At 45.0% G+C, this 26,516-nt stretch overlaps 1 protein-coding gene and 1 non-coding gene across 2 annotated transcripts; one reads left to right on the forward strand and one right to left on the reverse strand.

Annotated features, from left to right (window-relative positions):
- The first annotated feature begins 587 nt into the window (after positions 1–587).
- Positions 588–26,516, forward strand: LOC115299732 (NXPE family member 3-like). The gene is made up of 6 exons (XM_029949205.1): positions 588–674; positions 3,130–3,244; positions 17,552–18,282; positions 23,228–23,301; positions 23,408–23,620; positions 25,535–26,516. The coding sequence occupies exons 1-6, from the start codon at positions 670–672 to the stop codon at positions 26,065–26,067; spliced, it is 1,671 nt and encodes a 556-aa protein (XP_029805065.1). The 5' UTR covers positions 588–669; the 3' UTR covers positions 26,068–26,516.
- On the reverse strand, positions 5,224–5,358 carry LOC115300479. Its single transcript, XR_003912658.1, has one exon. It is a non-coding gene; the product is annotated as a U4 spliceosomal RNA (small nuclear RNA).

Here is a 26,516-nt window from a genome sequence, read left to right on the forward strand (position 1 = left end):
TCTTTTATCTCTAACCTCTGGCGCATTTCCTACAGCCACAGCATTGGGAATCCTTCTCCCAGCCCCCAGCTGGGGGCCCTTTTCACTTCTTAGTGCTTGAATGCTACACAGAAGACAACAAAAATTCTGACTCAGGAAAAAAATCACTTAGTCTTCAAGCCAGGGCTTCATTCTGCACATTCCCTGAATCTGCTTAAGTATGGACGTCAAGTCCAGTTTCTCTTTAGAAACGAGATGTACATGGCCCTCTTGCCAGTATTTGCTTTGTTCTACAGACGTCAATGGAAAAGGCTTTCTGGCGAGTGGGAAGAGGAAGTCGTTATTCTTTGTCTGGGGGTTTGGACCATAGTGTTCTACAGTGATTAAGCTCCTCTTGCCTGCAGACTTATTCCCACATTTCTTCTTTGCTGCTGTGTTTTCAGCCTCTAACTTTATTCTGCTAAGAAGCGTGGCTCTCTTTCCTGCTACAGCTGCCGTCTCTCCACATCTGACTTCATTCTAGGTGCCTGACCGGCCACATCATCCTCGTGTTTGGAGATGCTGTACTTTGGCATTATTTGAACCATTGACAGGATGTTACCCTGTGAGTTGCTATGAAGAGAGGAAACAAGACTTTGGGGACTTTGTAGAGGAAAGATAGAACAAGAAGAGCTAAAGAGGTATCCTGAGATGAGGTAAGCGGGCTTAGACTTCAGAAGGGAAACATGAGCAGAGGAAGTGAACATGTGGGTAGACTCGGGTTGAGGGAACAGGGTCTTTGGTCTACTTGTCAAACAACCAGCATGAATTAAAATCATGATCTAGGCAAATTACTGTCCGTGTTGTTGTGTGGAATACAAAGAAGGGCATAAGATAAGGCACCTGTTTTTCAGAAAGTGATATGTACAAACAGAATATTGGGTAACATCCACAGAAGGGGATATGAGGCAGTGCACAAGTGATTAAGAAAACAGGAGACTTAGGTAAGGCTTCCGGATGGAGAAAGTAGTCAATAGTGTCAAATATCTGGGAACTTGAGAAAGCTAATGGAGAAAAAGACCTCAGAGATGGCAGTTAGCACTGGCAACCTTGTGCAGAACTGGGAGCAGGTTCGTGGTTGGGAGGAGGGTGAGATGTGTCGTATCTAGGTTAGAATACTGGGTGTCCACCCCTGCAAGCCAGCAGCCAACATCCAACCGTGCAGAGCCAATGATGATGACTGAGGTATTTTAGAGTGTGGTGCTACACCAGTAAGCCCATAGCTGACCCTGTGGTTCTGTAGCCTGCCTCCTGGTTTCCCTGCACGCTCATTCTCACTCATGAACTGGAGGAAAAGGGAAAGGGAGGTGGCATTGGGTGGTGGCAAAGGGGCTCCATGGTTCCTACTTCCCTTTTTGCTCCTATTGACCTTTGCCTGATGCATGGCCGTCATCTAGATGGTCCTGAATAAGTGCTGGCTGGGGAATCTCCTGATTGCCACCCAAATTTCAACAGTATGTTCAAGTCTATGTCCAGTAGTGACTTATCCACTAGATGAACAAGCCTCTCTGACATGGCTTTGCTGTCATCCCTCTGGGGTTTGAGGTATAATATCAACTTGACTCTGCCCTGGGTGGCATTAATAATTAGGTAGATTGGTTCCTCTTGTTGGTCTTCTTTAGCTGAATGTGTCTGCCTATGTCTCAGAGCTGTGTTGGGGAGAATATGGAGCCTGCAACCTTGTCCCAGGAGTGAAAAGGAGCAGTTGAGTGGTAGGATGTCTGGAATTTCTAAAGCAGGATGGTCTGGATTCCCAGGTCTTCCAACAGCCCCAAGAAGTGCAGAGGAGGACATAAGCTCTCCGTCCTACAGGAGGAGCTGGAGGGGGGAGGAATTAAAGAATAGGCTGCAACTGCTTTATGAAGCCAGAAAAGAGATCTCTGGCTCTTTTCCAAGTGAAATTCTCTTATTTGTATTTGCCTTAGATTTGATAAGATGTTGAATAAACATGATGTGGTAATAATCTGGAAGCAGATGCCTGACTGTGTAGGATGATTGGATTTATTAGAGCAGTTCCAGTAGCTTTTAGATTTTAAGGAAGTCTGTCCAACAGTATAGGTACAAGGAAGCAGGGGTGGAGTTTCTAGGTGCCCGACAGAGTGAAGGAAGTGAATAGGTGAGTGGAATTGGGGGCCAAGTCCTCACATTTCAAGAAAAGAGTTAGAAGGGGGATGTTTCTAGAGTTTGCTAATAGCCGTTGGGGGACTGAATCTCTTTCATACACTTCCCCCTGCCTTCCATCTTCATTTGGGCAGAAGCTGAAAATCTGCCCAGGTGTGCTGTGTTGCTGATAATTGCTTCACGTTTTTATAGGGCATCATAATTTTAATTGCACTTGGATATTATATATTCACTCAGTCTCCACATGGGCACTGTTGGAGACAATAATACAGAAAATTATAATGACATTGGTGACCCCACTCACTTGGCCCAGGGCTCTTTGCTCTTCTGGGTTAGAGAACATGCAGAAAGTAATGTAGAAGATCAAGAGAGTCTCAGTTTATCCTCAGCTTGATGGTCTCCAATCCTACCCAAGAACGAGGTTGCCACTGAGTCTGGCAGCAATAGTCTTTGCCACTCCCAGGATTCCTGCTGGACAGTGGAAGGCCTGGTTTTCAAGCTCCAGGCCAGGTTTCCAGTGGATGCATCTCCTGTCTCCCTGGCTCTAGACAACTTGAAAGAGCCCCAAAGCCCATGTGCCCTACAGAAGCAGTCCTCTGGTCTACTTGAACATATCATCTCTCCTCCTTGAACATGTCATCAGCCACCAAGGCAGTACCTAGGGGTATGCTTGTTTTTGCCCCACCTAATCCTGTCCTTTCTTGGGATCCAGCCTCAACTGAGGAGGAAGAGAATTCCTCCATAAAAGTACACTTTTTATTCCCATAATTAAATGTGATCATATAGATAACACATGCTTTTTATTTGAATTTGAATAACACGTGGAAATATGAAGAGAAAGATAGAAGATACCTGAAATCTCATTACCTCGAGATAGCTAACAGTTTGGTGACTGTCCTTTCAAGATCCCCTTCATGCATTCAGACACAATGTGTATAGTTTTGCATGAATGGGATCATATTACACATCCTGTGTATTTTATCTGTCTAGGGTCTTGATCACATACCCGATGTCTAGTAAACAACTCCAGGCTTCCACAGACCTAGTCACCAGACCGTTCAGGTGGCACGTGATTGTGATTCTGGGATCAGTCATTGCAGTTTGTGTAAGTATAATTTCTTTCCACTTGTTTCTATCTGTCCATAGAACTTGAACTAATCGCTTCCATCCAGGAGAAAGAAGCTGAAGGAAGCTCTCCATTTCATCATTCCATTTTCCTGTTTCTAATCCGGAAACAGAAAGTTCGAGAGGGACAAGCTCTTAGGAAAAAAAAAAAGGATGAGCAAATTATAGTAGGTAGGGGTGACTGTAAGGGAGTCCAAAACACTAGCCTGAAAAACTCAGGAGAAGAAGGAAACCTGAAATCTTCATGCTTTCTTTCCCCCAAGGTGCTGTATTTCTGCTCTAGGTCACCTGGCTCCTTTCTAGTTCTTAAAATTGAGATAGCCTCCATGTCTGTCTCTAAGATGCCCTGCTCTCCCTCTCTCCCTCTGTGCATATGTTTCTTTTTCCCCCTGGTTCTGCTAAAAGAAAAAAATGTTTTTTTAATTATTCAAAAAGAAATGCTACCAAAAATGTTGGCGCCTGGTTGGCTCAGTTGCTTAAGTGTCTGACTCAGCTCAGGTCATGATCTCACGGTTTGTGAGTTCAAGCCCAGCCTCAGGCTCTGTGCTGACAGCTTAGAGCCTGGAGCCTGCTTCAGAGTTTGTCTGTCTGTCTCTCTCTCTCTGCCCCTCCCCTGCTTGTGCTCTGTCTCTCTCTCAAAAATAAACAAACATTAAAAAAAAAAAAAAAAGCCCTACCAGGAATAAATAGGGGGAAAAATAAAAGAAATCTTAAAAATAAAAATCTATGTATGTACAAAGGATAAATCATTTATGTCAAGCTAAATAACAGTTGTCTTCAAACTGAGTTGCTTCTACAGCTTCTTTTTTTGGGCGTTAGTTCAAACTTTTTGCCATTTAGCCTGAGATAAGTTTATTTATGTTGTTGCTGTGACGAGTTCTGGTGAAACTGAGAATCTTTTCTTAAACATTTTTTCTTGTTTTGGGTACTTTATCAGAGAACAGGAGGATGAGAATTTAGTAGAAAAGTGCAATCTCAGGATAGAGTATATATCTTAGGGATATAATCCTAGGAGAGGAAAAGATTACCCAAGAGGTGGCATTTCCTGCTACCACCATAGAGCAATAAGCCCTTGGGGATTATTGAGGAAGGCAATCAAGAAAGGTGGCAGCTCACAAGAGCAGGAAAAGGTTGGGAAAGTGTTCATACAGGGATATCAGGCAAGTAGGTAAGTGTATTCAGGGTGAGGAGAAACCAATTTCCCACTATTAAAGGACTTACAAATAAGGAAAGGGAAGACTGGAACAGACCCTGAGGTGTTGGGCTGGAATTGAAGATATAAAGGGTGATATTAATGGTAAAAGCATCAATTCACCAGTCCATCAGGAGGATATAAAAGACCTAACTGTTTAGACACCTAATAACAGAGTTTCAAAATATATGAAGCAAAAGCTTATAGAACTTCAAATAAAAGTAGACAAATTCACAATTAAATATTTCAGTATCCTTTCATCTATAATTGACAGTATAAATCAACAGAAAGTGTGTTAACAGGGGCGCCTGCAGGGCTCAGTCAGTTAGGCGTCTGACTTTGGCTGAGGTCATGATCTCACAGTTGGTGAGTTCAAACCCTGTGTCGGGTTCTGTGCTGACAGCTCGGAGCCTGGAACCTGCTTTGGATTCTTTGTCTCCCTCTCTCTGTTTTTCCCCCCGCTCATGCTGTCTCTCTGTCTCTCTCTCTCTCAAAAATTAAAAAAAAAAAAAGAAAAGAAAATAGGTTAATATACAGAAGATATGAACAACAGTAGCAACCAACTTGACCCAATTATGTCATTTACAGAACACGCCACACAACAACAAGAGAATACACGTTCTTTTCAAGTGTTCATGGAATGCTTACCAAAATAGATTCTATTCTGAATCATAAAACAAGTCTAAATAAATTTAAAATGTTTCAAATCATACAAAATTATGTTTTCTGATCACATTGAAAATACATTAGAAGTCAATAATGGAAAGATTTCTAGAAAAATCCCAAATATTTGGAAACTAGGCAACATCTAAATAGTCCATGGGTCAAAGGAGAAATCTTATTAGCAATAATCGCGCCTCGGATAAACCTCATTGGCTACGATACTGCCACTGCGCAAAGCTGAAAGGAGAAATCTTAAAGGAAATTATAAAGTAGTTTGAACAGATGGAAAATGGAAACATCTATTAATTTTTGTGGGATACTCAAAGGGAAATTTATAGCACTAAATGCCTTTGTCAGAAAAGAAGCAAGATCTCAGACAAAGTCTTAGAAATATACAAACTACTAAAACTGAAACAGGAAGAAATAGATCATTTGAACCGACCCATAACCAGCAAAGAAATTGAGTCCGTAATCAAAAATCTCCCAACAGTGTGGAGCCTGGGTGGCTCAGTCAATTGAGCATTTAACTTCAGCTCAGGTCATGATCTCACAATTTTTGAGTTTAAGCTCTGCCTCAGGCTCTCTGCTGTCAGTGCAGAACCTGCTTCAGATCCTTTGTCTCCCTCTCTCTCTCTGCCCCTCCCCTACTCACACGTTCTCTCTTAAAAACGAATAAACAGTTTTTAAAAAATCTCCCAACGAACAAAAGTCCAGGGTCCGATGGCTTCTCCAGGGAATTCTACCAGATATTTAAAGAAGAGTTAATACTTCTTCTCAAACTGTTCCAAAAATGGAAATGGAAGGAAAACTTCCAAACTCATTTTAGAAGTCCAGTATTACCTTGATTCCGAAACCGGACAAAGACCTCACTAAAAGGAAAATTACAGGTCAATATCCGTCAAGACCTAGATGCAAAAATTCTCAACAAGATGCTAGCAAATCAAAATAGTACATTAAAAGAATTATTCACCATGATCAAGTGGAAATTTATTCCTGGGCTGCAGGGGTGGTTCAATATTCGCAAATCAATCAATCTAATACACCACATTAACAAAAGGAATGATGTGTGTGTGTGTGTGTGTGTGTGTGTGTGTGTGTGTGTGTTAACTAGCTTGGATTTAAATAAAAGTTTAAAAAATGAATAAAAGTAAAACGAAGGATAACCATATGATCCTCTCAATAGATGCAGTAAAAGCATCTGACAAAATACACATCCGTTTTTCATAAAAATCCTCAGAAAAGTAGGGACAGATGGAACACACCTCAACATCATAAAGGCCATATACAAAAGACCCATAGCTAATATCCTCAATGGAGGAAAAACTGAGAGCTTTTTTCTACAATCAGGAACAAGACAGAGATGTCTACTCTCACCATTACTGTTTAACATAGTACTATAATTCTTTGACTGAGCAATGAGAAAACAAAAAGAAATAAAAGGCATCCAAATCAACAAAAAAGAAGTCAAATTTTCATTATTTGCAGACGTGATTCTCTATGTAGAAAACTCAAAAGACTCCACCAAAAAATTGTTAGAACTAATACACCAATTCAGCCATGTTGCAGGATGTAAAATCAATGTACAAAAAATCTGTGGCATTTCTAAAGACCAATAATGAAGCAGCAGAAAAAGAAATCAAGGAATCAACCCCATTTACAATTGCACCAAAATCCATAAGATATCTAGGAATAAACCTAACCAGAGAGGTAAAAAGATCTGTACTCTGAAAACTATAGAACACTTATGAAAGAAGTGGAAGATGATACAAAGAAATGGAAAAAACATTCCATGCTCATATGCTCATGGATGGGAACAAACATTGTTTAAATGTCTAGACTACCCAAAGCAATCTACACATTTAATTCAACCCAATCAAAATACTGCCAGCATTTTTACAGAGCTAGAACAAACAATCCTGTAATTTGATGGAACCACAAAAGATCCCAAATAGCCAAAGCAATCCTGAAAAAGAAAAGCAAAGCTGGAGGCATGATGATTCTGGACTACAAAGCTGTAGTCATCAAGACTACTGGTACAAAAACAGACACACGGATCAATGGAACAAAATAGAAAAACCAGAAATGGACCTACAACCATATGGTCAACTAATCTTTGACAAAGCAGGAAAGGATATCCAACAGAAAAATGACAGTCTCTTCAACAAATGGCTTTGGGAAAACTGGACTGCAACAAGCAGAAGAATGAAACTGGATGACTTTCTTATCCCATACCCGAAAATAAATTCAGAGTGGATGAAGGACCTACATGTGAGACAGGAAACTATCAAAATCCTAGAGGAGAACACAGGCAGCAACCTCTTTGACATGGGCCGCAGCAACTCTACTACACACATTGCCGGAGGTAAGGGAAACAAAAGCAAAAATCGTGACTTCATTAAGACAAAAGCTTCTGCAGTGTGAAGGAAACAACAAAACTAAAAGGCAGCTACAGAATAAGAGAAGATATCTGCAAATAACATATTGATAACGGATTAGTATCCAAAATCTATAAAGAATTTATCAAACTCAACCCCCCCCAAACAAATAATCTAGCTAAGAGATGGGCAGAAGACATGAATAGACATTTTTCCAAAGAAGAAATCCAGATGGCTGAGAGACACATGAAAAGATGCTCAACATTACTCATCATTAGGGAAACACAAATCAAAACCATGATGATATATCACCTCACACCTGTCAGAATGGCTAAAATTAACAACACAAGAACCAAGTGTTGGAGAAGATGCAGAGAAAGGGGAACCCTCTTGCACTGTTGTTGAGAATGCAGTCTGTGCAGCCACTCTGGAAAACAGTATGGATGTTTCTCAAAAAACTAAAAAGAGAACTACCCTACAATTCAGCAATTACACTACTAGATATTTTCCCTAAGGGTACAAAAATACAGATTCAAAGGGGTACATCACCCTGATGTTTATAGCAGCATTATCAACAATAGCCAAACTATGAAGGGAGCCCAAATATCCACTGACTGATGAATGGAGAAAGAAGATGTGATACACACACACACACACACACACACACACACACACACACACACACACACACAATGGAATTTTATTCAGCCATCAAAAGAAATGAAATCTTCCATTTGCAACAATGCAGATGGAGCTAGAGTATATTATGCTAAGTGAAATACTTCAGGCAAAGAAAGATAAATAGCATATGATGTCACTCATATGTTGAATTTAAGAAACAAAACAGATGAACATACGGGAAGGGGGAGAAAAGAAAGGGAGAAATGAACCGTAAGAAACTCTTAAATTAAAGACAGAACAAACTGAGGGTTGATGAAGGGAGGGGGCTGGAGGTGGGCTCAATGGGTGGTGGGTATTAAGGAGAGCACTTGTGTTGAGCACTGTGTGTTATATTTAAGTGATAAATCACTAAATTCTACTCCTGAAAACAATATTACACTATATGTTAACTAACTAGAATTTAAATAAAATTTTGAAAAAAGAGAAAAAAGATCTCAAATCAATGAACTCATTTTCCACCTGAGTTCTGAGGAACTGATAAAGAAGAGCCAATTAAGTCCTATGTAAGCAGAAAAAAATTATGTATCAAAGCCAATATTAATAAAATAGAAAACAGAAAAACAATCTAGAAAATAAATTGATGGGCACCTAGTTGGCTCAGTTGGTTGAGCATCCGACTCTTGATTTTGGCTCAGGTCATGATCTCATGGTTCATGGGATGGAGCCCCACGTCGAGTTCTGGGCTGACAACAAGGAGCCTGCTTCGGATTCTCTCTCCCTCTCTCTCTGCCCTTTCCTCCCAACCAAAAGAAAAAAAAGAAAAACTCGAAAGCTGGTTCTATAACATCAGTAAAACTTAAATTTGAAGTGCAACTGATCAGGAAAAAAAGTAAAGAAAAAAATTATCAATATTAGGAATGCAAGAGGTATGTCAGTAAACATTTTGCAGATACTGCAATAATGAGACACTATGAACAAATTTAAGCCACTAAATGTGATAACTTTGATGTTGACAAACTCCTTAAAACTTTGTCAAATTCCTTAAAAGACACAAACAACAAAAGATGACTCAGAAATATATAACCTGAATAGCCTGATATCAATTATAGAAATTTAATTTGCAGTTAAAAAAAACCTTCCTAGGAGAACATACCATTATCAAGTGGATTTTATCTCAAGTGTACAAAGCTGATTCAACATTCAAACATCAATAAATATAATTCACCATGTTAATAGCTTAAGGGGAAAATACATGATCATCTCAATAGATGCACAAAAAGTATTTGATGAAATTCAATATCTATTAGATTAAAAGTCTTAGCAAAGTAGGGATAAAAGAGAATTTACTTAACCTGAGAAAGGGAATCTACTTAATCATACATAATGGTTAAAGACTGAATGCTTTTCAGAAAGCTCAGGAATATGACACAGATATCTACTTCCAGCACTCATCTTTAAAGTTGTACTGAAGTCTGAGCCAGTACAATAAGGCAAGGGGGAGGGGAACGGTATGCAGATTGGAAAGAAAGTCTCTTTTCTAAAAAGTTTTTTTGTAGAGCCTGGGTGGCTCAGTCGGTTAAGTGTCCAATTTTGGCTCAGATCATGATCTCACGGTTAGTGAGTTCAGGCCCCATGTTGGGCTTTGTGCTGACAGTCTGGAGCCTGCTTCAGATTCTGTGTCTCTCTGTGCCCCTCTCCTGCTCATGCTCTGTCTCTCAAAAATGAATAAATGTTAAAACTTAAAAAAAAATCAATTGTATTTCTATAGATGAACAATTGGAATCAAAAAATTAAAAATACCATTTCCAATAGCACCACCCCAAAAAAAGAGAAAAATACTGAGGTATAAATGTAATAAAATATGTGCAAGATCTGTATACAGAACTACAAAACACTGATGAAATAAACAAGACCTAAATAAATTAAGAGATATCATGTTAATGGAGTAGACAGTCAATATCATTGATATGTCACTTATGTGGGCAGGGGCAGGGGGATGTCATTTAAGAAGAAAACCTTAAGAAGAAACTCCTAAATTAGGACAGTTAAATGCAATAAAACCAAAATATAAAAATCGACTGTATTTCTGCATACTAGCCATGAACAAATGGAAAGCTTTATGGGTGGTGGCTTTTCAGTGTAGGGTAATTGGAGAATCTGTATGTTAGTACCATTAGGTCTTTCCTCTCAGGTCAGATTCTGCAAATTTTGCAGGATTCTGCTTTGAGGTTGATGGCCTGTGCTTAGCTGTCAGTCTTCTAGGAGTTGAGTTTGGCTGAGGTTTGGGAAGGGAGGGGGGAAAACGAAACATTCAGTATATAATCATTCCGCTCCCTGGGAAGGAGTCCCCACACATTGTTTTCCACGGTCCTTGGCTTCATCATCTGGGAAGTTCCTAGTTATTCATTATCTACCGTGGTCACATCTGAAGTGAACACTGAAGAGGAGATATTGAGTGTAACAAAGAACTGTCAATTATCTATTAAACACCTTTCTCTAAAAACAGAACCTCTAAACCAGCACTTTTTTGTTTTTCTGGAGAGCTAGTTTACTAGCACGCTACCTCAGAGATCCCTGAATTTCAGGGAAGATATGTCCTTACCCAAGCCTGAGCCCTCCAGGCTGAATTATGATTGGTCTCAACCAATCATGATAATGTCACTCTCCTAGCTCTGGTGGTCAACTGACACTTGATAATGAAATATAAAGCCAAAGCCTTCTGAGTGGGGCTTTTGGAAAATATTTGCTTTCCTAACTTAAAGGGAAAAATCCAAGCACAGTTTGCCATTCCCTGTTTTACTTGCTGGCACATGGACATAAGCACTGGAGATACAGCTGTCTTGCACCAGAGAACAGCAAGTCAGTATGGAGGCTGGATCATTAATGACATTGTTGGAGCCATTAACCGGCCCTTAATGCCCTATTCCTGGACGTCTCCTTATGTGAGAAAAATAAGACCATCATTCTTAAGTTACTGTGCTTTGGCTTTTCTGTAACCGTTCCTAGCTCATATAACCAATATAGTTGAACATCTTTTTCTGATGTTTATTTTCTTGTATAGTTTTCCTTCTGTAATATGCCTATTCATGTATTTTGTCCATTTCCCCACTGTACTATTCATTCTTCTGGGTACTAATCCTTTGTCTGTTATATATGTTGTAAATATCATATTTTGTCAATTCCAAGATGTGCATTTTTTTCACATTTGAACATCTCCAAAATTGAGATGTCATATAAATTATGGTATCTCATATTGCAGTCAGCAGGGGGCAGAGTTGGTATTGCTCTTGCCTAACCTGAAGCATATTTGCCAAGAAGCCAATGAGGCTCAAAGTTCAGCCTCCAGGGGCGCCTGAATGGCTCAGTCTAAGCATCCAACTTTGACTCAGGTCATGATCTCATGGTTCGTGGATTTGAGCCCCGCGTCAGGCTCTGTGCTGACAGTTCAGAGCCTGGAACCTGCTTCAGATTCTGTGTCTGCCTCTCCCCTGCTCACACACTCTCTCTCTCTGTCTCACTCTCAAAAATAAATAAAGACTAAAAACTTAAAAAAAAGTTCAGACTCTAGGGTTGCCTGGCTGGCTCTATCGGTAGAGCATACAACTCTTGATCTCAGGTTCAAGCTCCACATTGGGCATGGAGCCTAGTTAAAATTTAAAAAAAAAAAAAAGTTCAGACCCTAGCTTGGATCTCTCCAAAGGCTGTGGGAGGGACACTAGCAGTGTCCTGTGGTTCTGTAAATTTTACAGTAGTAAAATATTTTAATCTCAATGTGTTAAGATCATGTATCTTTCTGTTACAGCTTCTCAGTCAGGTGATGTTAGAGTCTGTTAGATGATAGAGCCTGTTAAGAGAAATTGGAGTTGAGGAACATTCGTTTTGATATAATGTGGTTTGCAGACATTCTTGTGTATAGCTGAGTTGTAGTTCATTGTCTCAGTATAGGAATGGCTTCCAGGAATACTCCTCCCGGACCCTGTGCCAACCCAGCATCACCACACAAAGAAACAGCCAGAGGCCCAATTATGATATGAGTGCTCCCTCTGACACCCAGCACCAGAAAGAAGTATGTGGGTAGTGGAGAAGAAACAAAATTTCAAATGGCCTTTTCTTTCATATTGCAAGGTGGCCAACATACCTACAGACACTGAATCTACATCTCAGGGGGAAATAAAAAATAGGGGAAGTCCCAGCTTTATTGGTCTTTTTTTGTTAGGTCCCAGGTATCTGTTAGCAGACCACTCCTCATATTAGCCAGAATTAAGAAATTCTCAAAAAGACTGAAAAGGTGTAGAATGCGATGTCATGACTGGCCCAAAGCAATAATAATATCCCACATGATAATAAGGTATCACATTTGGCTACATTCTGTCCCAAACGAAGATGGAATATTGATAGACAACTGACTGTGTCTGTCACAAACACCCTTCCCAAGTCTAGACCTAGTGAAACCCACCTGCAGGACAGCCCAGATATGCACAAGACACACACTTACTTATGAAGGGTCACTGTCTCTCATACACAGGCTCTGAGAGTTTAGAATGAAGGAAGAAAGAGAACAAGGAAGAATGGCCTCCAGAGCCAACAGGACTCCCAGACTATCACTGCACTAGACCCACGCCCACCAAAGTTAGAAAATGGTCGCAAATTCCCACCCTCCTGAGCAGTTAACCCAGGAAGCAATGTTCTCAGAGCCTAATACAATCCTGTCTCTGGTTTTGCCAAAGAACCAAGCTGAGCTTCAGAGGTATCCAAAGGCAGGTCAATAGGCAAAGAAGAGAAAAAGGTTCTTGGTTTCAGGATCACCAGTTGGTTTACACTGGTTGTCTGAAGTCCACAGCCTGTGAACGTAAATTTTATTGGGACATTTCCCCCACTGAGGGTGATTGTGTCCTGTGCATACTGTAGCAGTAGGGAAAATCCACTTCTGCATGCTTCTTCCTCTTCCAGAACATGGGATGTGGGACATTCCCTATTTTTTGAAAATTGTGGAAGTGCGCAGTAGTGAAAACTTCATCATCAGATCTTATTTGAAGGGCCCATCATTCTCATATCACGTATGTTTAAAACATCTTAATTTCCTGTTCCCTTTTAAGTTCCATGGTCCTGATTCCAATAGCTGCATAAGGTGTGGGTTCTGTAAATGATACAACCTTGAGAAATATGTCCCTCTATCTGTATGTTGGCATCTTCCGTGCTTTACCCAAAGGCTGTGATCACAGCTTCTTGCCCAGCCGTTGCTGTGCCCCAAGAACATGCCTCCTGAGGGCAGTTTCTCTGTCAGCCCCATGTTGGTTTCCCTCTCAGCAGGTTCCTGAACAAAATCCGGTGACTCCAAGGCTTTTGCTTCATCCATTATTCTCTACTAGCTCAGAGCTGGGTAATGAGCCCAGCAGGGAAAGGAGAGAAGACTTTATATCCAGACTTCATCACAGGCAGGAGTAGTCAGTGAAATATAAACAAAAGTTGTTGGCTGGTACTTCTTTTTTTTAATTTTTTATGTCTTTTATTTATTTTTGAGAGATAGAGAGAGACAGTGTGAGCAAGGGAGGGTCAGAGAGAGAGGGAGACACAGAATCTGAAGCAGGCTCCAAGCTCTGAGCTAGCTGTCAGCACAGAGCCTGATGCAGGGTTCGAACCCACAAATCATGAGATCATGGCCTGAGCCGAAGCCGGATGCTTAACCGACTGAGCCACCCAGGAACCCCTGTTGGGTTGTACTTCTAGCTATCTTGATGCTCTGATTTTCCTCCTTCCTGTTGCCTCAAAAATGAATGTGATGGCTAGAGCTCTAGCAGCCATATTGGGACTATGACAGAAACGCAAAGAGAATCTTGGAGACCTTGGTGTTACATCCTTAAGACCAAAGCCACCAATTGACTACTTCCAGATACCCACTGAAAGAAAATTAAATTTTCTTGGCTTATGCCAATTAAGTTAATGTCTGTTACTACCAGCCAAAAGCAATTCCTGACTAACACAGTTGCCTTATTTCTGCTTTTGAATTTAACATTATTTGAATAACTTGTTACTTTAATGTCAGCAAAATATTTGTGTCACATCTTTTTTTATAGAGAAGGGTTTGTTTCTGGTAATATATTTATTTTCTATCAGAAAGCTTCAACTGTGCTTTTAATATTAAAAAAAATTAATGTTTATTTTTGAGAGAGAGAGAGGAAGAGAGAATGAGCATGGGAGGGACAGAGAGAGAAGGAGGCAGAGAATCTGAAATAGCCTCTGCACTATCCAGATTGTCAGCAAAAAGCCCAACATGGCTCAAACCCAAAAACCATAAGATCATGACCTGAGCCACCCAAGTGCCCTGATACTTTAACATGCATTAAAAATTAGTCTGTTTTCCTCTCATTCATTATGGCCTTTATATATCATCTTTTTTTTTGCATTTCTTTTTTTAAAATGTTTATTTATTTATTTTGAGAGAAAGAGAAAGAGCAGGGAGATGTAAAGAGAGGGAGAGAGAGAGAGAGAGAGAGAGAGAGAGAGAGAGAATCCCAAGCAGGCTCTGAACTGTCAGTGCAGAGCTTGATGTGGAGCTCAGACCCATGAACCATGAGATCATGACCTGAGCCAAAACAAAGAGTTGGACGCTAAACTGACTGAGCCACCCAGGTGCCCCCTTTGCATCACTTTTAAACAAATCCTAATCCCCCTCTAGACAGATGAACCGTCTCAAGCTGACTTGGGTAGAGATGATATACTCCAAAATATAAAACAAACAAAACTAGGGGCACCTAGCTAGCTCAGTAGAACCTGTGATTCTTAATCTCAAGGTCATGAGTAGAAGCCCTACTTTGTGTGTGGAGCCTACTTAAAATTAAAAGAAAACCAAAACACAACTATATGCTCTCTTGTCTTGATAATCAAACCCCCTTTTTACTGAAGCCCATGCAGTTAAAATCCAGGGCCAAGCGACTGGGTGGCTCAGTTGGTTGAGCCTCCAACTTTGGCTCAAGTCATGATCTCACAGTTCATGAACTCAAGCCCAACATCGGGCTCCGAGCTGACAGCACAGAGCCTGCTTCGGATCCTCAGTCCCCCTCCCTTTCTCTCTGCCCTCTCCCCACTCATGCTATCTCAAAAAATAAATAAACATTAAAAATATAAATATAAAAATAAAATCCAGGGGCAAGACTGCAGCCATCAACCGCAACGTGGGCCACCACAGCCTGCAGAGCCCAAAGGCTCATGCTTATCAGAGAGCTGACAACCAGATTAGGGAGACCCTAGTTGGAATATAAATTTGAAACAATTTTAATTCTTCCACTTGTTGCTATGCAATGTGTCTGTTCAGTGCTGTCCTTCTGCTTAACCACATCTCTGTCTAATTCCATAACTTTTAAGTCAATTTCAGTTGTGAAATCAGTCGATCTTGTGTCTCTAAGACTCAGCTCTATTCACTTCAAACTTCAACTTCATATCCAATTCAAAGTTCCCCTCTGCTCCATCCTTTCTCCTTCTATCCCCTCTTGCCAAGTTTGGCCCAGGTTCTTGCTAATTTGAGTCTGTGGGACACATGCTCTGGTCACACATATCTTCCTCATTCCTCTTCCCTCCATTTCTCCTTTGATATGGGGAGGGAAACCAAGAGAAGGAGAAGGAGACAGCTCCCATCCTGTCATGAACCAGATGAAGTGGTCATCCCTTCCTGTTGACTGATCAGAGTTGCCGACCAGCTCATTGACTGTTGGCTTGATGATGGGGTGGTGGCTCCAATAGGCCATGAGGATAAAGGGCTCAGTCTCAAGCCACTCCCAGAGTCACTGGAGACTCTGGTCTCATTTTCCAGCTGCATGAGTACCTGATAAGACTATGGCCTCCCCAGTTCTCAATCACAAACTATTCAACTCATACTATAGAAAAAAAATTGGAATTCCAGTGACTTAAGTAAGTATCTCTGGGGCAGGTCTCAGTGGTCTGTATGAAGGAGATAGCCCCTCCTTTCTCTCCCTCTGTGCTGCAGTTCTTTCTTCCTGATGTAGGCCCTGAATCTTTCTTCCTTCTCATGTTGATTTTATGCAGGAAATACGTAAGGAGGGGCCTTGGGCATCCCCTGTGCCCTGGCCCTGGTGAGACATGGGACTATCACATGGCAAGAGTGTATATGTATCACCTAATGTCTGTGCTATGAGGAAAGTTTGAGAGAGGGGGTCCAGATCCTTGACACTAAAGTATAGTCAGAGAACAAAGCAGAAGCAGGGTAAATAAATGCTAGAGGCTACCAAATACTTATGGGCCGTCGAACTGGATTAACTTCCTTCCCTGGAAGGAATTGTACATTTGAACTAAGGTTTTGAATCATATGAATGTCCCCCTGAGGTAGGGCCAATAGGGGCTTGTGGTTACCTGAGACTTGGATTTTGGTTGGGGGCTAGAGAGAGCTGGAGCCACAGCCCAGGCCCCCCCCCCCCCCACTGCCGCCTTCTATCTGCACATCTCTGCTTTTTGCCTCTTGTGCAGGGAAACCCCACTACCCCACAAGTCTGATTCCATTGACTGCTCCCCAAGGTGGACCTCTAGCTCATTCCTCTGTATGTGAAGGAAACCCTCCTTCTTGAATCCAGGATGGAGATGGTAGAGGTTGGGTTGTAGAAAGAAGAAATACAAAGGGGAAGGAAGGTTTGTGCTGGGTTTTGGAGTCCAGAGAAAAAAAGGACGTGTAATGGGTGAGGAGAGCTAGAAAGTGGGGGTGGGGGCGGCATCCCAGGTGAGCAGGTGGTGGGGCAGGTTCTAGGGGAAGAGATGCTCTTTATTCTCCGAGAGAGTTAGCAAAACCCACAGACCCACAAAGTTTTATTAAGTTTATTTATTTAGAGAGAGAGAGTGCATGCACACAAGTGGGCGTGGGGAGGAGGGGGAGAGAATCTTGTGCTGTCAGCACAGAGCCTTACTTGGGCCTCAGTCCCATGAACAGTGAGTTGAAATCAAACATCAGATGCTTAACCAACTGACCCACCCAGGCTCCCCAAGACATACAGTTAAAAAATTTTTTTTAATGTTTTATTTATTTTTTGAGAGAGAGAGAGACAGCATGAGCAGGGGAGGGTCAGAAAGAGAGGGAGACACAGAATCCGAAGACAAGCTCCAGGCTCAGAGCTAGCCATCAGCACAGAGCCCAACGCGGGGCTCAAATCCACGAACTGTGAGATCATGACCTGAGCTGAAGCCGGACGCTCAACCGACTGAGCCACCAGGCGCCCCGAGACATACAGTTTTAAACATGAGCTGATATCTGCAGGTGTGTGTGGTGGTGGCTCAGACACCAGCTTTGGATCAGAAGCCTCATGACGTGAGGCACGTACAGTTCCAGCCTGAGGCCCACCAGGCAGAGGAGGACTATGCCTGTGAACTGATACCTTCCCAGAAAAAAGGTGAAGAGACACAAACCACTGACAGGTTCTTCTTTCTCTATCCACAGATCTTGTACATCAGAGTTTCCTGGCCTGTGGAACAGAGCATGGTCCCTCTGCCCCCACGGCCCTGCCCCACCTACAAGCCCTCTGGCTCTCTCCCCAAGGAGCTCTTGGACCTGACCCATCTTCTGCACTGGCCTTCCACCCCAGGAGATGCTGGGGACCTTTTGGCCTCCACCAGTCCCCAGACTTCCACCTACCACCTGAGGGATCCTTCCCAGGCCAGCTACACCCTGGGAGGCTACCTAGAGGCCATCCTTATTGCCAGAGACCACCAGGGCAGGCCCAAGACCTGTGGTGGGGATCTGTTTCGGGCACAGCTGCTGGGTCCCCACCTGAAGGCGGGAGTCCCTGGGGATATCCAGGATCTGGAGAATGGCACCTACCTGTTGTCCTTCCCGCTGCTCTGGGCTGGGCAGGCGCAGGTGCAAGTGCGGCTGATCCACTCCAGCGAGGCAGTTGGGGTCCTGCGGGGAATCTGGAGAGACCAATGGGCCACGGTCGATTTCACGGGCTATTTCCGAGGACCCACAGGATATGAAGAAATTGTGACTTGTAATGTTAACCCCCTGCTAACTGGGGAGGAAGAGTCTACCTGTCACTACAGGGATGAAGATTCTGGTGAGCTCTGGTTCTGTGCTCGACCCCCAACCCTGCCCTGTGACACGCTGGTAGGGCATTCAAGTGGACATTACTGGAATGTGACCACACCACACGAGGAGGCCCTGCTGGCATGGTAAGAAGCCCAGATTATCTGGGATGTCTGCCCCAGCCCTTGAACCCCAGTCCCAGTGACTGTTCTGCCTGAGCAACTCCCCTTATTCATCTATTCCTTTCTATTAGACATGTTTCCTACTATGTGCCCAGTCTCATACTAAGTGCTGACTTCTATGTAATGGTCTATGGAATGGTTGGCATCCCTGCCCTCTACAAGTTTTCAATGAGGAGATTCATGACTTTTGTTTTGTGTTTATTTGCTTGCTTATGTTTTTGTTTGTTTGTTTGTTTTTTGGGGAGAGAGAGAGTGTGAGAGAGAGAATCTTAAGCAGGCTTCATGTTTGGTGTGGAGCCCAACACGGGCTCAATCCCATGACCCTGGGATCATGACCTGAGCTGAAATCAAGAGTCAGATGCTCAACTGACTGAGCCAGCCACCCAGGTACCCCTATGGAGACTCGTGACTTTTAAAAGCACAGTGTGATGAGTGCCTAAGTTCAGTATGCACTGAGTGGTTTGGGGACACAGAGAAAGGGCCGGTGATGATTGGGCATGTGACAGTTTATCTAAAGCTTGAAGGAGGACCATGGACCTCTGGCAAAAAAGAAGCATTGTAGGCCTCTCTGCTCTTCTGACGGCCCCTGTAAGGAGACATGTAGTATGGAAATCACCAGTACATATGGTCGGGGAGTATGGAGGATGAATGTGGTCCCTGAGTGAGAGGGGAGCAGAGCTGCAGCCTGGAAGCTGAGAAAGGCTGAGAACTGTCCTCAGTCTCAGGGCGGGGGTGGGGGCAAGCCTCCCTGGGTAGAGAGAGGATGGGAGTCAGGGAGGGGAGATGGGCAAACAGCCTACTGTCCCTGAGATCTGAGGCAGGGTGGGGGTTAGAGAGACCCAAGGGAGAAGGGAGGAATTTTTTAAGGTGGGAGACCATCTGGAGATGGAGGTAAAAACGGTCCTCGAGCTGGCAGGGTGGGGGCAGGGCAGGGGTGGAGGGACACCCCCACTGAGTGGGGGGAGAGAAGAGCCAGAGGTGTTCACAGGGCACGCTGGCTGCTGCTCCACTGCCCCACGGAGCTCGAAAGTTCTCACTGGCTGCCATGAGGACTGGAGGAGGGGAGCGAGCCAAGCTGGAGTCCCTGGCGGTGCCCAGGTGCCTGCTGGCCTCACCAAGCACCCGTCTCTGGAGGCTCGCGGTAGCTCGTGTCTGGGGAATTCCCACTAACATTTACTTCCTGGCATGACGATTTAGCACCAGGTAACCTTGGTCTTTCCAGACCAATTCTTATTGTTCCTTTGGTCAAAAAAGAACCACGTATCCTTTTTTGCACTGACCCATTAAAAATACATCTAGGTTATGGGGCGCCTGGATGGCTCAGTTGGTTAAGCATCTGACTCTTCATTTCTGCCCAGGTCATGATCTTGCAGTCATGAGTTCACGCCCCATGTCAGGCTCCATGCTGAGCTTGGAGCCTGCTTGGGATTCTCTCTTTCTGCCCCTCCCCTGCTTGCACTCTCTCTCGCTTGCTCTAGCTCACTCTCTCTCTCTCTCAAAATAAATAAATAAACATTAAAAAATAACTCTAAGGTTAAAAACAGGAGCCATCTCAAGATGTCACTTGGGGTACGTCCCAGAAGTCTCTGGAGTGATGGTGTGTGGATTCTGATGCTGGTTCTAACTGCTCCGACTTGGCAGCTTCTATCCATGTGATCTCTGGCAAGTCACTTACCCCGTCTGAACCTCTGTTGTCTCCTTCATAGAGGGGATGATAATAGTACCTCCCGCACAGGCTTGGGGTGAAGAGCAAAAATATTAATGCGTGTCAAGTGCTTAGAACAGGGACAGTATATTGCACTTCTCTTGGCTGCTACAATCTTGGCCCACACGTTTCGCTGCTCTGGAGTGGCCCCTGCTCTGTCAGACATTGTCCAAAGTCATGGAAGTCCTGGGATGGGAGAGTAGGGCAGACATGGCCCGTCCTGTGGGAGCTAACACTGTGCTGATAGAAGACAGGTGTTAAACGGATAATCACACGTGTGACAAATGTATAACGGACATGAATTTGCAGCCCCAAGGTCAGATGTTTCTGTATATCAACACTAATCCCATCTGAGGACCTGTGCAGCCAGACTGGTGGGAAGAGCTCCCTTCACCAAGGGTCCTGCAAAGAAACTGATGCCTTGGCCACCTGGGATCCTCCCGTAGTCCTCCCCAAAGCGTCTGGGGTTCAGGCTTGTGTAATCTTGGGCTCCTCCGGGGTCAGGTGTCTCCACCTGGGTCCGGAGTCCTTGAGGTCGTCCTTCCCCTGCTTTCTGAAACTGTCCCCTCTAGGGGGCACTAGGGCCATACTCGGGCATTTTTCTAGCTTGTAGGAATATTCTCCTCACCTCTCCTCTCCAGAAGCAAATTCCTCTTTCTTCCTCAGACACAACCCCTTCAGTCAGTCTGTCCCTTCATTCAGCAAATGCATGCTGACCACCCTCGATATGCATGGCCCTGCTGGAGATGCTGGGAATACAGCCGTGAAGAAACAGTAAGGAACCTGTCCTGGTGAAGCTTACTTATGACAGGAGGGAGAATGATAACCAATAAACATAACAATAAGTAAATAGTATAGAATGCTAGAGGAGATGGGGTGCCTGGATGGCTCAGATGGTTAGACATCTGACTCTTGATTTCGGCTTAGGTCATAATCTTTGAGGTTTGTGGGTTTGAGCCCCGTGTTGGGCTCTGATACTGACAGTGCAAAGCCTCCTTGGGATTTTCTCTCTCCCTCTCCTTCTCTGCCCCTCCCTCTCTCGCATGCTCTCTTTCTCTCTCCCTCTCTCTCTCAAAAATAAATAAATAAAATTTTGAAAATTAAAAAAAGAGGGGCGCCTGGGTGGCTCAGTTGTTTGAGTGTCCAGCTTCAGCTCAGGTCATGAACTCATGGTTCAGGGGTTCGAGCCCCGCATCAGGCTCTGTGCTGACAGCTAGCTCAGAGCCTGGAGCCTGTTTTCAGATTCTATATCTCCCTCTCTCTCTGACCCTCCCCTGCTCACACTTCTCTCTCAAAAAAAATTAAATACATTAAAAAAAGAAAATTAAAAAATTAACAGAATGCTGGAAGGAGATTAAGGCTAGGGGAAATTTAAAACATAGAGAAGATGAGGATTAGACGTATGATGGCGGCAGGTTGCGATGTTAAATAGGGGATCAGGGTAGACCTCATTAAGCGTTTGACATTCCAGGCTCTGTGCTGAGTGTGAAGCCTGCTTGGAACTCTCTCCCTTTCCCTCTTGCCCCTCTCTCACTCATGTTTATGCACTCTTGTGCTTCCTCTCTCTCTCAAAGTAAATAAACTTACAAAAAAAAAAAAAGAAGAAGAAGAAGAAGTTGACATTCGAGCAAAGACTTAAAGGGAATGAGAGAGTTGGCCCAGAGTGTACCTGAGACAAGAGAGTTCCGGGCAGAGGAAATGCTGTAAAGTGCCTGGTGTGTCTGAGTAACAGCAAAGGAAGCCAAGTAGCTGGGATGCGGTGAGGGGCAGAGAGGCGGGCAGGTGAAGACCAACGGGGTTAAGAGTAGGATGCCGCATGACCAGGAAGGGCTCTGTGAGTACACAGATTTTTAAGTGAAAGGGGAGTCATTGCAGGATTTTGAGCAGAAGATGGACACAGTATAATTCACGTCATTTAAAAGGTCTCTCAGACTGCTGCAGTGAGAATGGACTGCAGATGAAGGGAGAATCAGGGAGACTGGAAGGTAGGAGGCCTCTGCTTCAGGTTGCAGTAGTAGAGGTGTCCAAAGTGATTCATCTCTGGGTATATTCTGAAGGCAGTGCCCATAAGATGTCCTCAGAGAACACAGAATGTGCCAAAAAGCGAGAACTCACTGGTGGCTGTGGGATTTGGGGCCCGCTCCCCTAGAAGGACAGTTGCAGGTTGGGGAGGCGGGTGGGGATCGGGAGTTTGGTCACACCAAGCCGAAGTGTTGAGCAGATGGCTAGGCTCACAAACCTGGAATCTGGCAGAGAAGTCTAGGCTGATCTTGGCTGAGTGAGATCACCAAGGGAGGGGGTGTGATCCGGAGAGAGGAGAGAAGGCTGAGCCTGGGGCTTGGGAAGAAGGGCTCACACAAGGGACTACCAGGGGAGGGCGGTGTCCTGACAGCCAGGAGAAGAGCGAGTCCCGGGGATCAAGGAGCAACTGCTGGTCTAATGATGGTCAAGGAGAATCCAACAGGGGTGGGCTCAGTGGGACCAGGAGGAGAGTTAGCACTTCTTACAAAATGCTCCGAGCCCCTTCCTGTATAAATCATGTTTGTAATTTCCTATATTTTTGTGATGCTTTGATGACTCGGAGCCTTGTGGACCCAGGGAGAGCCAGCCCCTCCCAGCTAGCTCTTAGAGGGGCTAACAAGTTGCCTGGAGCATACCACCTAATTTTAGTGCACACCACCGCCCCGCCTCCTTCTATCAGGCTCCTACAGTCTGGGCCAACATCCCTGGCCTGAAATCACCCCAAAGCTAGGTACTGATGGCCAGAATCTGCCTGTATGGCCCAGAGCCCGCTGAAATCATTCAAATGATCCAATTCTAAGCCTTCTCAGCTGCTGACCCTTCTTTGCCTATTCCTTCCTGTGAAAATCACTACAAAGCTTTGTGCCCTCTGTTTGCTCTTGCTCCCTTGACCCCCAACTGACCCTGGTGCCTCCCCAAAAGCCTGGGTGCGTTTTAAAACAGCTCTGCTGCCGGCACTGACAGAATCCCAGAGCAAAAGTCCTGGATTCCTGAACTCCAGCTTCCAGTCCCTCTCCTGACCCCAAGTTTTCAGTATCTCCCAGGAGCCATGACACTGGACAAATGCCCTTGATTTTGAGAACTTCCTTTCCTCCAAGAGCCCCCATCTCACCTTGGCCAGGGGTGCCTCCCCTCACACATTTCCATTAAGAGCTCCCCTCTTGCAAATTGGTTTCTCTTCAGGAATGTGACAGACAAGGCCCTCCCTCAGGGTATTTCTCCAATCTGGGTGGCGGAGGAGAGCAACAAGAGTCTGGGTAAGTGACGCTGGGGCTTGCAGAAAAGGCAGCGTGTGTCCCATGCCTGAGGCTTTAGATGCTTCTGTACCCATGGATCGTTGTGCTTACAAATAATTGTTTACAGTTCCGTCCCCTCAACAACCATGCCGCCCCGGGATCCCGGGCCCAAAGCCCTCCGGCTTTTACCATCAAGGTGTGTGGCACTCACTGTCCTGCTCCAGCCGCTCCTTCTCCACTGTGGACAGCATCCTGGGCTGCCTGGCCGGTCACGTCATCCACATGATAGGGGACTCCACGCTTCGGCAGTGGTGGGAGCACCTGTGTGACACCGTGCCCTGTGAGTGGCCATGAGGGGAGAGGGTGGGCTCCTAAGGCAAAAAGAGAAGATCCAGGGCTTTGAGAAGGCAGAAAACCTTCCAGGAGAGTGCTCTGGAAGGACTGGATACTGGTTTGGGCGCAGAGGCAGGGAAGGGGAACAGGTTGCCCAGATTATGCATAATCTCAACGATTAGGCAGATGATCAGAGGCTCTAAGAGGAGGGTGGATGTGTTTGAAGAACGATAAGTAGATAACATTCGCTGGAAGTCAGGATTTGCCAAGGGCTATTGGAGGATGGAGTTGGAATTTAAGAAAAGTGCTACGGGAAACCAGGGGTTTATCTTGTGACTTTGGGAAGACACTGAATGTTTTCAGTTTGTTGGATTGATTGTTTGAAAAAGGACAGTCTAAAGAGCGGTTATAAGACACTTGTAGGTCAGCATGTGGGCTGGCGAGATACTAAATTGGGGTCAGCAGTAAAGGAAGCATTATACTGGGGGAACTGACAGCTTGTTGACTGATTGCTTCTAGAAAGAAGCAGGTAATTATGGATAACAGAAAATGGACTCAAAATGGAAGTCACTGGGGTGCCTGACTGGATGTGACAGCAAGGGACAGCAGTGGTAGAGATGGTGTACTTATTTTATATTCTTCATATCAGGTTGTGTGGGCGGGTCTTCTGGGAGCCTGTGCATGAGGCATTTGAACACGGGACTGGAAGTGAATTGAAATGTCCGAGCTTCAGACAGAGTTTCCTGTTTATTCCCTGGAGGATAAAAGTTCAAAGAGGCAAGAGTGTCATACAGAGTGAGTGCCATCTGAGCCTCCAACTTCTGTTGCACAGACTCCACAATATAAAGTAACATGGGTTAAGGAATATGCTTTATCGGGGAATGGGGGCAACCTGAGGACCAAGGAAAGAAGGACGTCAGCACTGAGCTGCCTCCCCTACCTGTCTCCCATGACCCCAAAGGAAAGTCTGCAGGGTGGGTCTGTGCCCTCTTGGAGCACACCTAAAAGGGTGAGAACAGCCTTGTTGGGCTTCCCGGCGCAAGATGGATGTGGGCTGCCATTTGCTTATAGAAGTTCTAGAGGTCTTGAGGTCTGGGCTGTTGTCTACCCTCCTGCTTGAAGGATCAAAGCCTGCTGCCTCCCAGGAGGGTTAGTCTCAGTGCAGCCCCTTACTTCAGGGAGAAAGAAAGCTCCAGTTCTAACGGATTTGGTGTTTAAGCAATCTCAGGTGACCTCCCAGGGTCACTGGCCATGGCAGTGGAGTAGGTGACTTGCCTACACAACAGGTGTATGTAGAGATGAATAGAAACTCATGCCAGAATGCTGGGAAAACCAGATACTCTGCTAGCTGATTTGGCACCTTTCTGTGAAATATAACCCCCCCCCCGCCCCGCCCATGCCCACAGAGCCCTGAAGCACAAGGTGGGGCAAGCAGGCAGAGACATCATGCAAAGGAGGGGCCTTTTAGTGCAGATGCTTTTAGCTCTCCATCAGGGCTCACAGTTGAGTGGCCAGGACAGATTTCAGAAGCCTCTGGCCCCCTCGGTTGGCCACCATTGTGCAAAGACAAACACTGGGCAGCCTTGACTCTCTAGGCTCGGGCAAGTCTCCATCCAGGGGTGGGTGAAGGGAGCCAATGGATGAATCCAAGTTGAATCCTTTCTATTCAGAAAGGAAGGAACATCCAAAGGAACATCAATGAGACAAAATGCTCCAGGGGCCAGAGAGGCTGAGGACTGAGAATAGGTTTTTGGACTTGGTAACCACTGGTGATATTATAGATTGGGGAGGACATAACCAGGTGGCTGGGCCAGAGGATACTTGTGTCCTAAGGGGAAACTGATGCTAGACCTTCTATGCAATTGAATGAGGAAATATGGTCCTATATTAACCTCTAAGCTTCCTCTTGTCCTCCCCACAGCCCTGAAGCCTATGGATCTCCACACCACGTATCAGACGGGGCCCCTGATGGCGGTGGAGACCGCGCAGGGCATAGTGCTGCACTGGCGGGCCCACCGCTGGCCCCTGCGCTCCCTGCGCACACCCGTGGCCTCCCTGCACTCCGTGGTCCGGGAACTGGGGGGCCTGGCCGGGGGCCCCCACACAGTGGTGGTGCTGGGCCTAGGCGCCCACTTCACCACCTTTCCCCCATCTGTCTTTGTGCAACGACTCACAGGGATCAGGGCAGCCGTGGCTGCGCTGCTGGCCCGGGAGCCCCACACTCTTGTGGTCATCAAGCTGGCCAACACCGGCTACAAGTCCGTGTATGGCAGTGACTGGTTCACCCTCCAGGTGAACCGGCTTCTCCGAGCCGCCTTTGCTGACCTCCGTGTGGCCTTTGTGGACGCTTGGGAAATGACCTCCAGTCTGGCCCTGCCCGACCAGATCCACCCAGGGCGGCTTATTGTCCACAATGAGGTCAACTTCCTCCTGTCCTTCATTTGCCCCACTTGAGCGCTTCTGCAGGCCGTGGGCTGTGTGGATGGGGAAGCTGGTGTGATGATCAAACCTGGAAGCCCTTCTCCCCAGCTGTCTGTACCTCTTCTCTTACTTTTCTAATGCACAGGCAATAAATCAGCCAGTGAGATCTGGGATGTGGCGGGGGAAGCAGTGGCAGAGGAGGGAAACCTGGCAGTAGTCCAGTTCCCACACGGAAAAGCAGAGCTGAAGGGATGAGGCAGAGACAGAGCCAGAAACATCTATCACATCTGTGCGTATAAGGATTGTCATTTTTTGACTGGAGTCTCCGTATAGAGTGCCAGCGAGCCTTGCAGAAGTGTAAGAGAGGGATTCCATTTCAGTTCATCAGAGCCACTCAAGACTTTAGGGGAGTTGATTTGTAAAATAAAATATGTCTCCTCATTGTAAAAGTAATGCAATGCTTTTTGTAGAAAATTTGAAAA

Source organism: Suricata suricatta, chromosome 8 (assembly GCF_006229205.1).
Source record: "Suricata suricatta isolate VVHF042 chromosome 8, meerkat_22Aug2017_6uvM2_HiC, whole genome shotgun sequence".
In the NCBI taxonomy this organism is placed as follows: Eukaryota; Metazoa; Chordata; class Mammalia; order Carnivora; family Herpestidae; genus Suricata; species Suricata suricatta.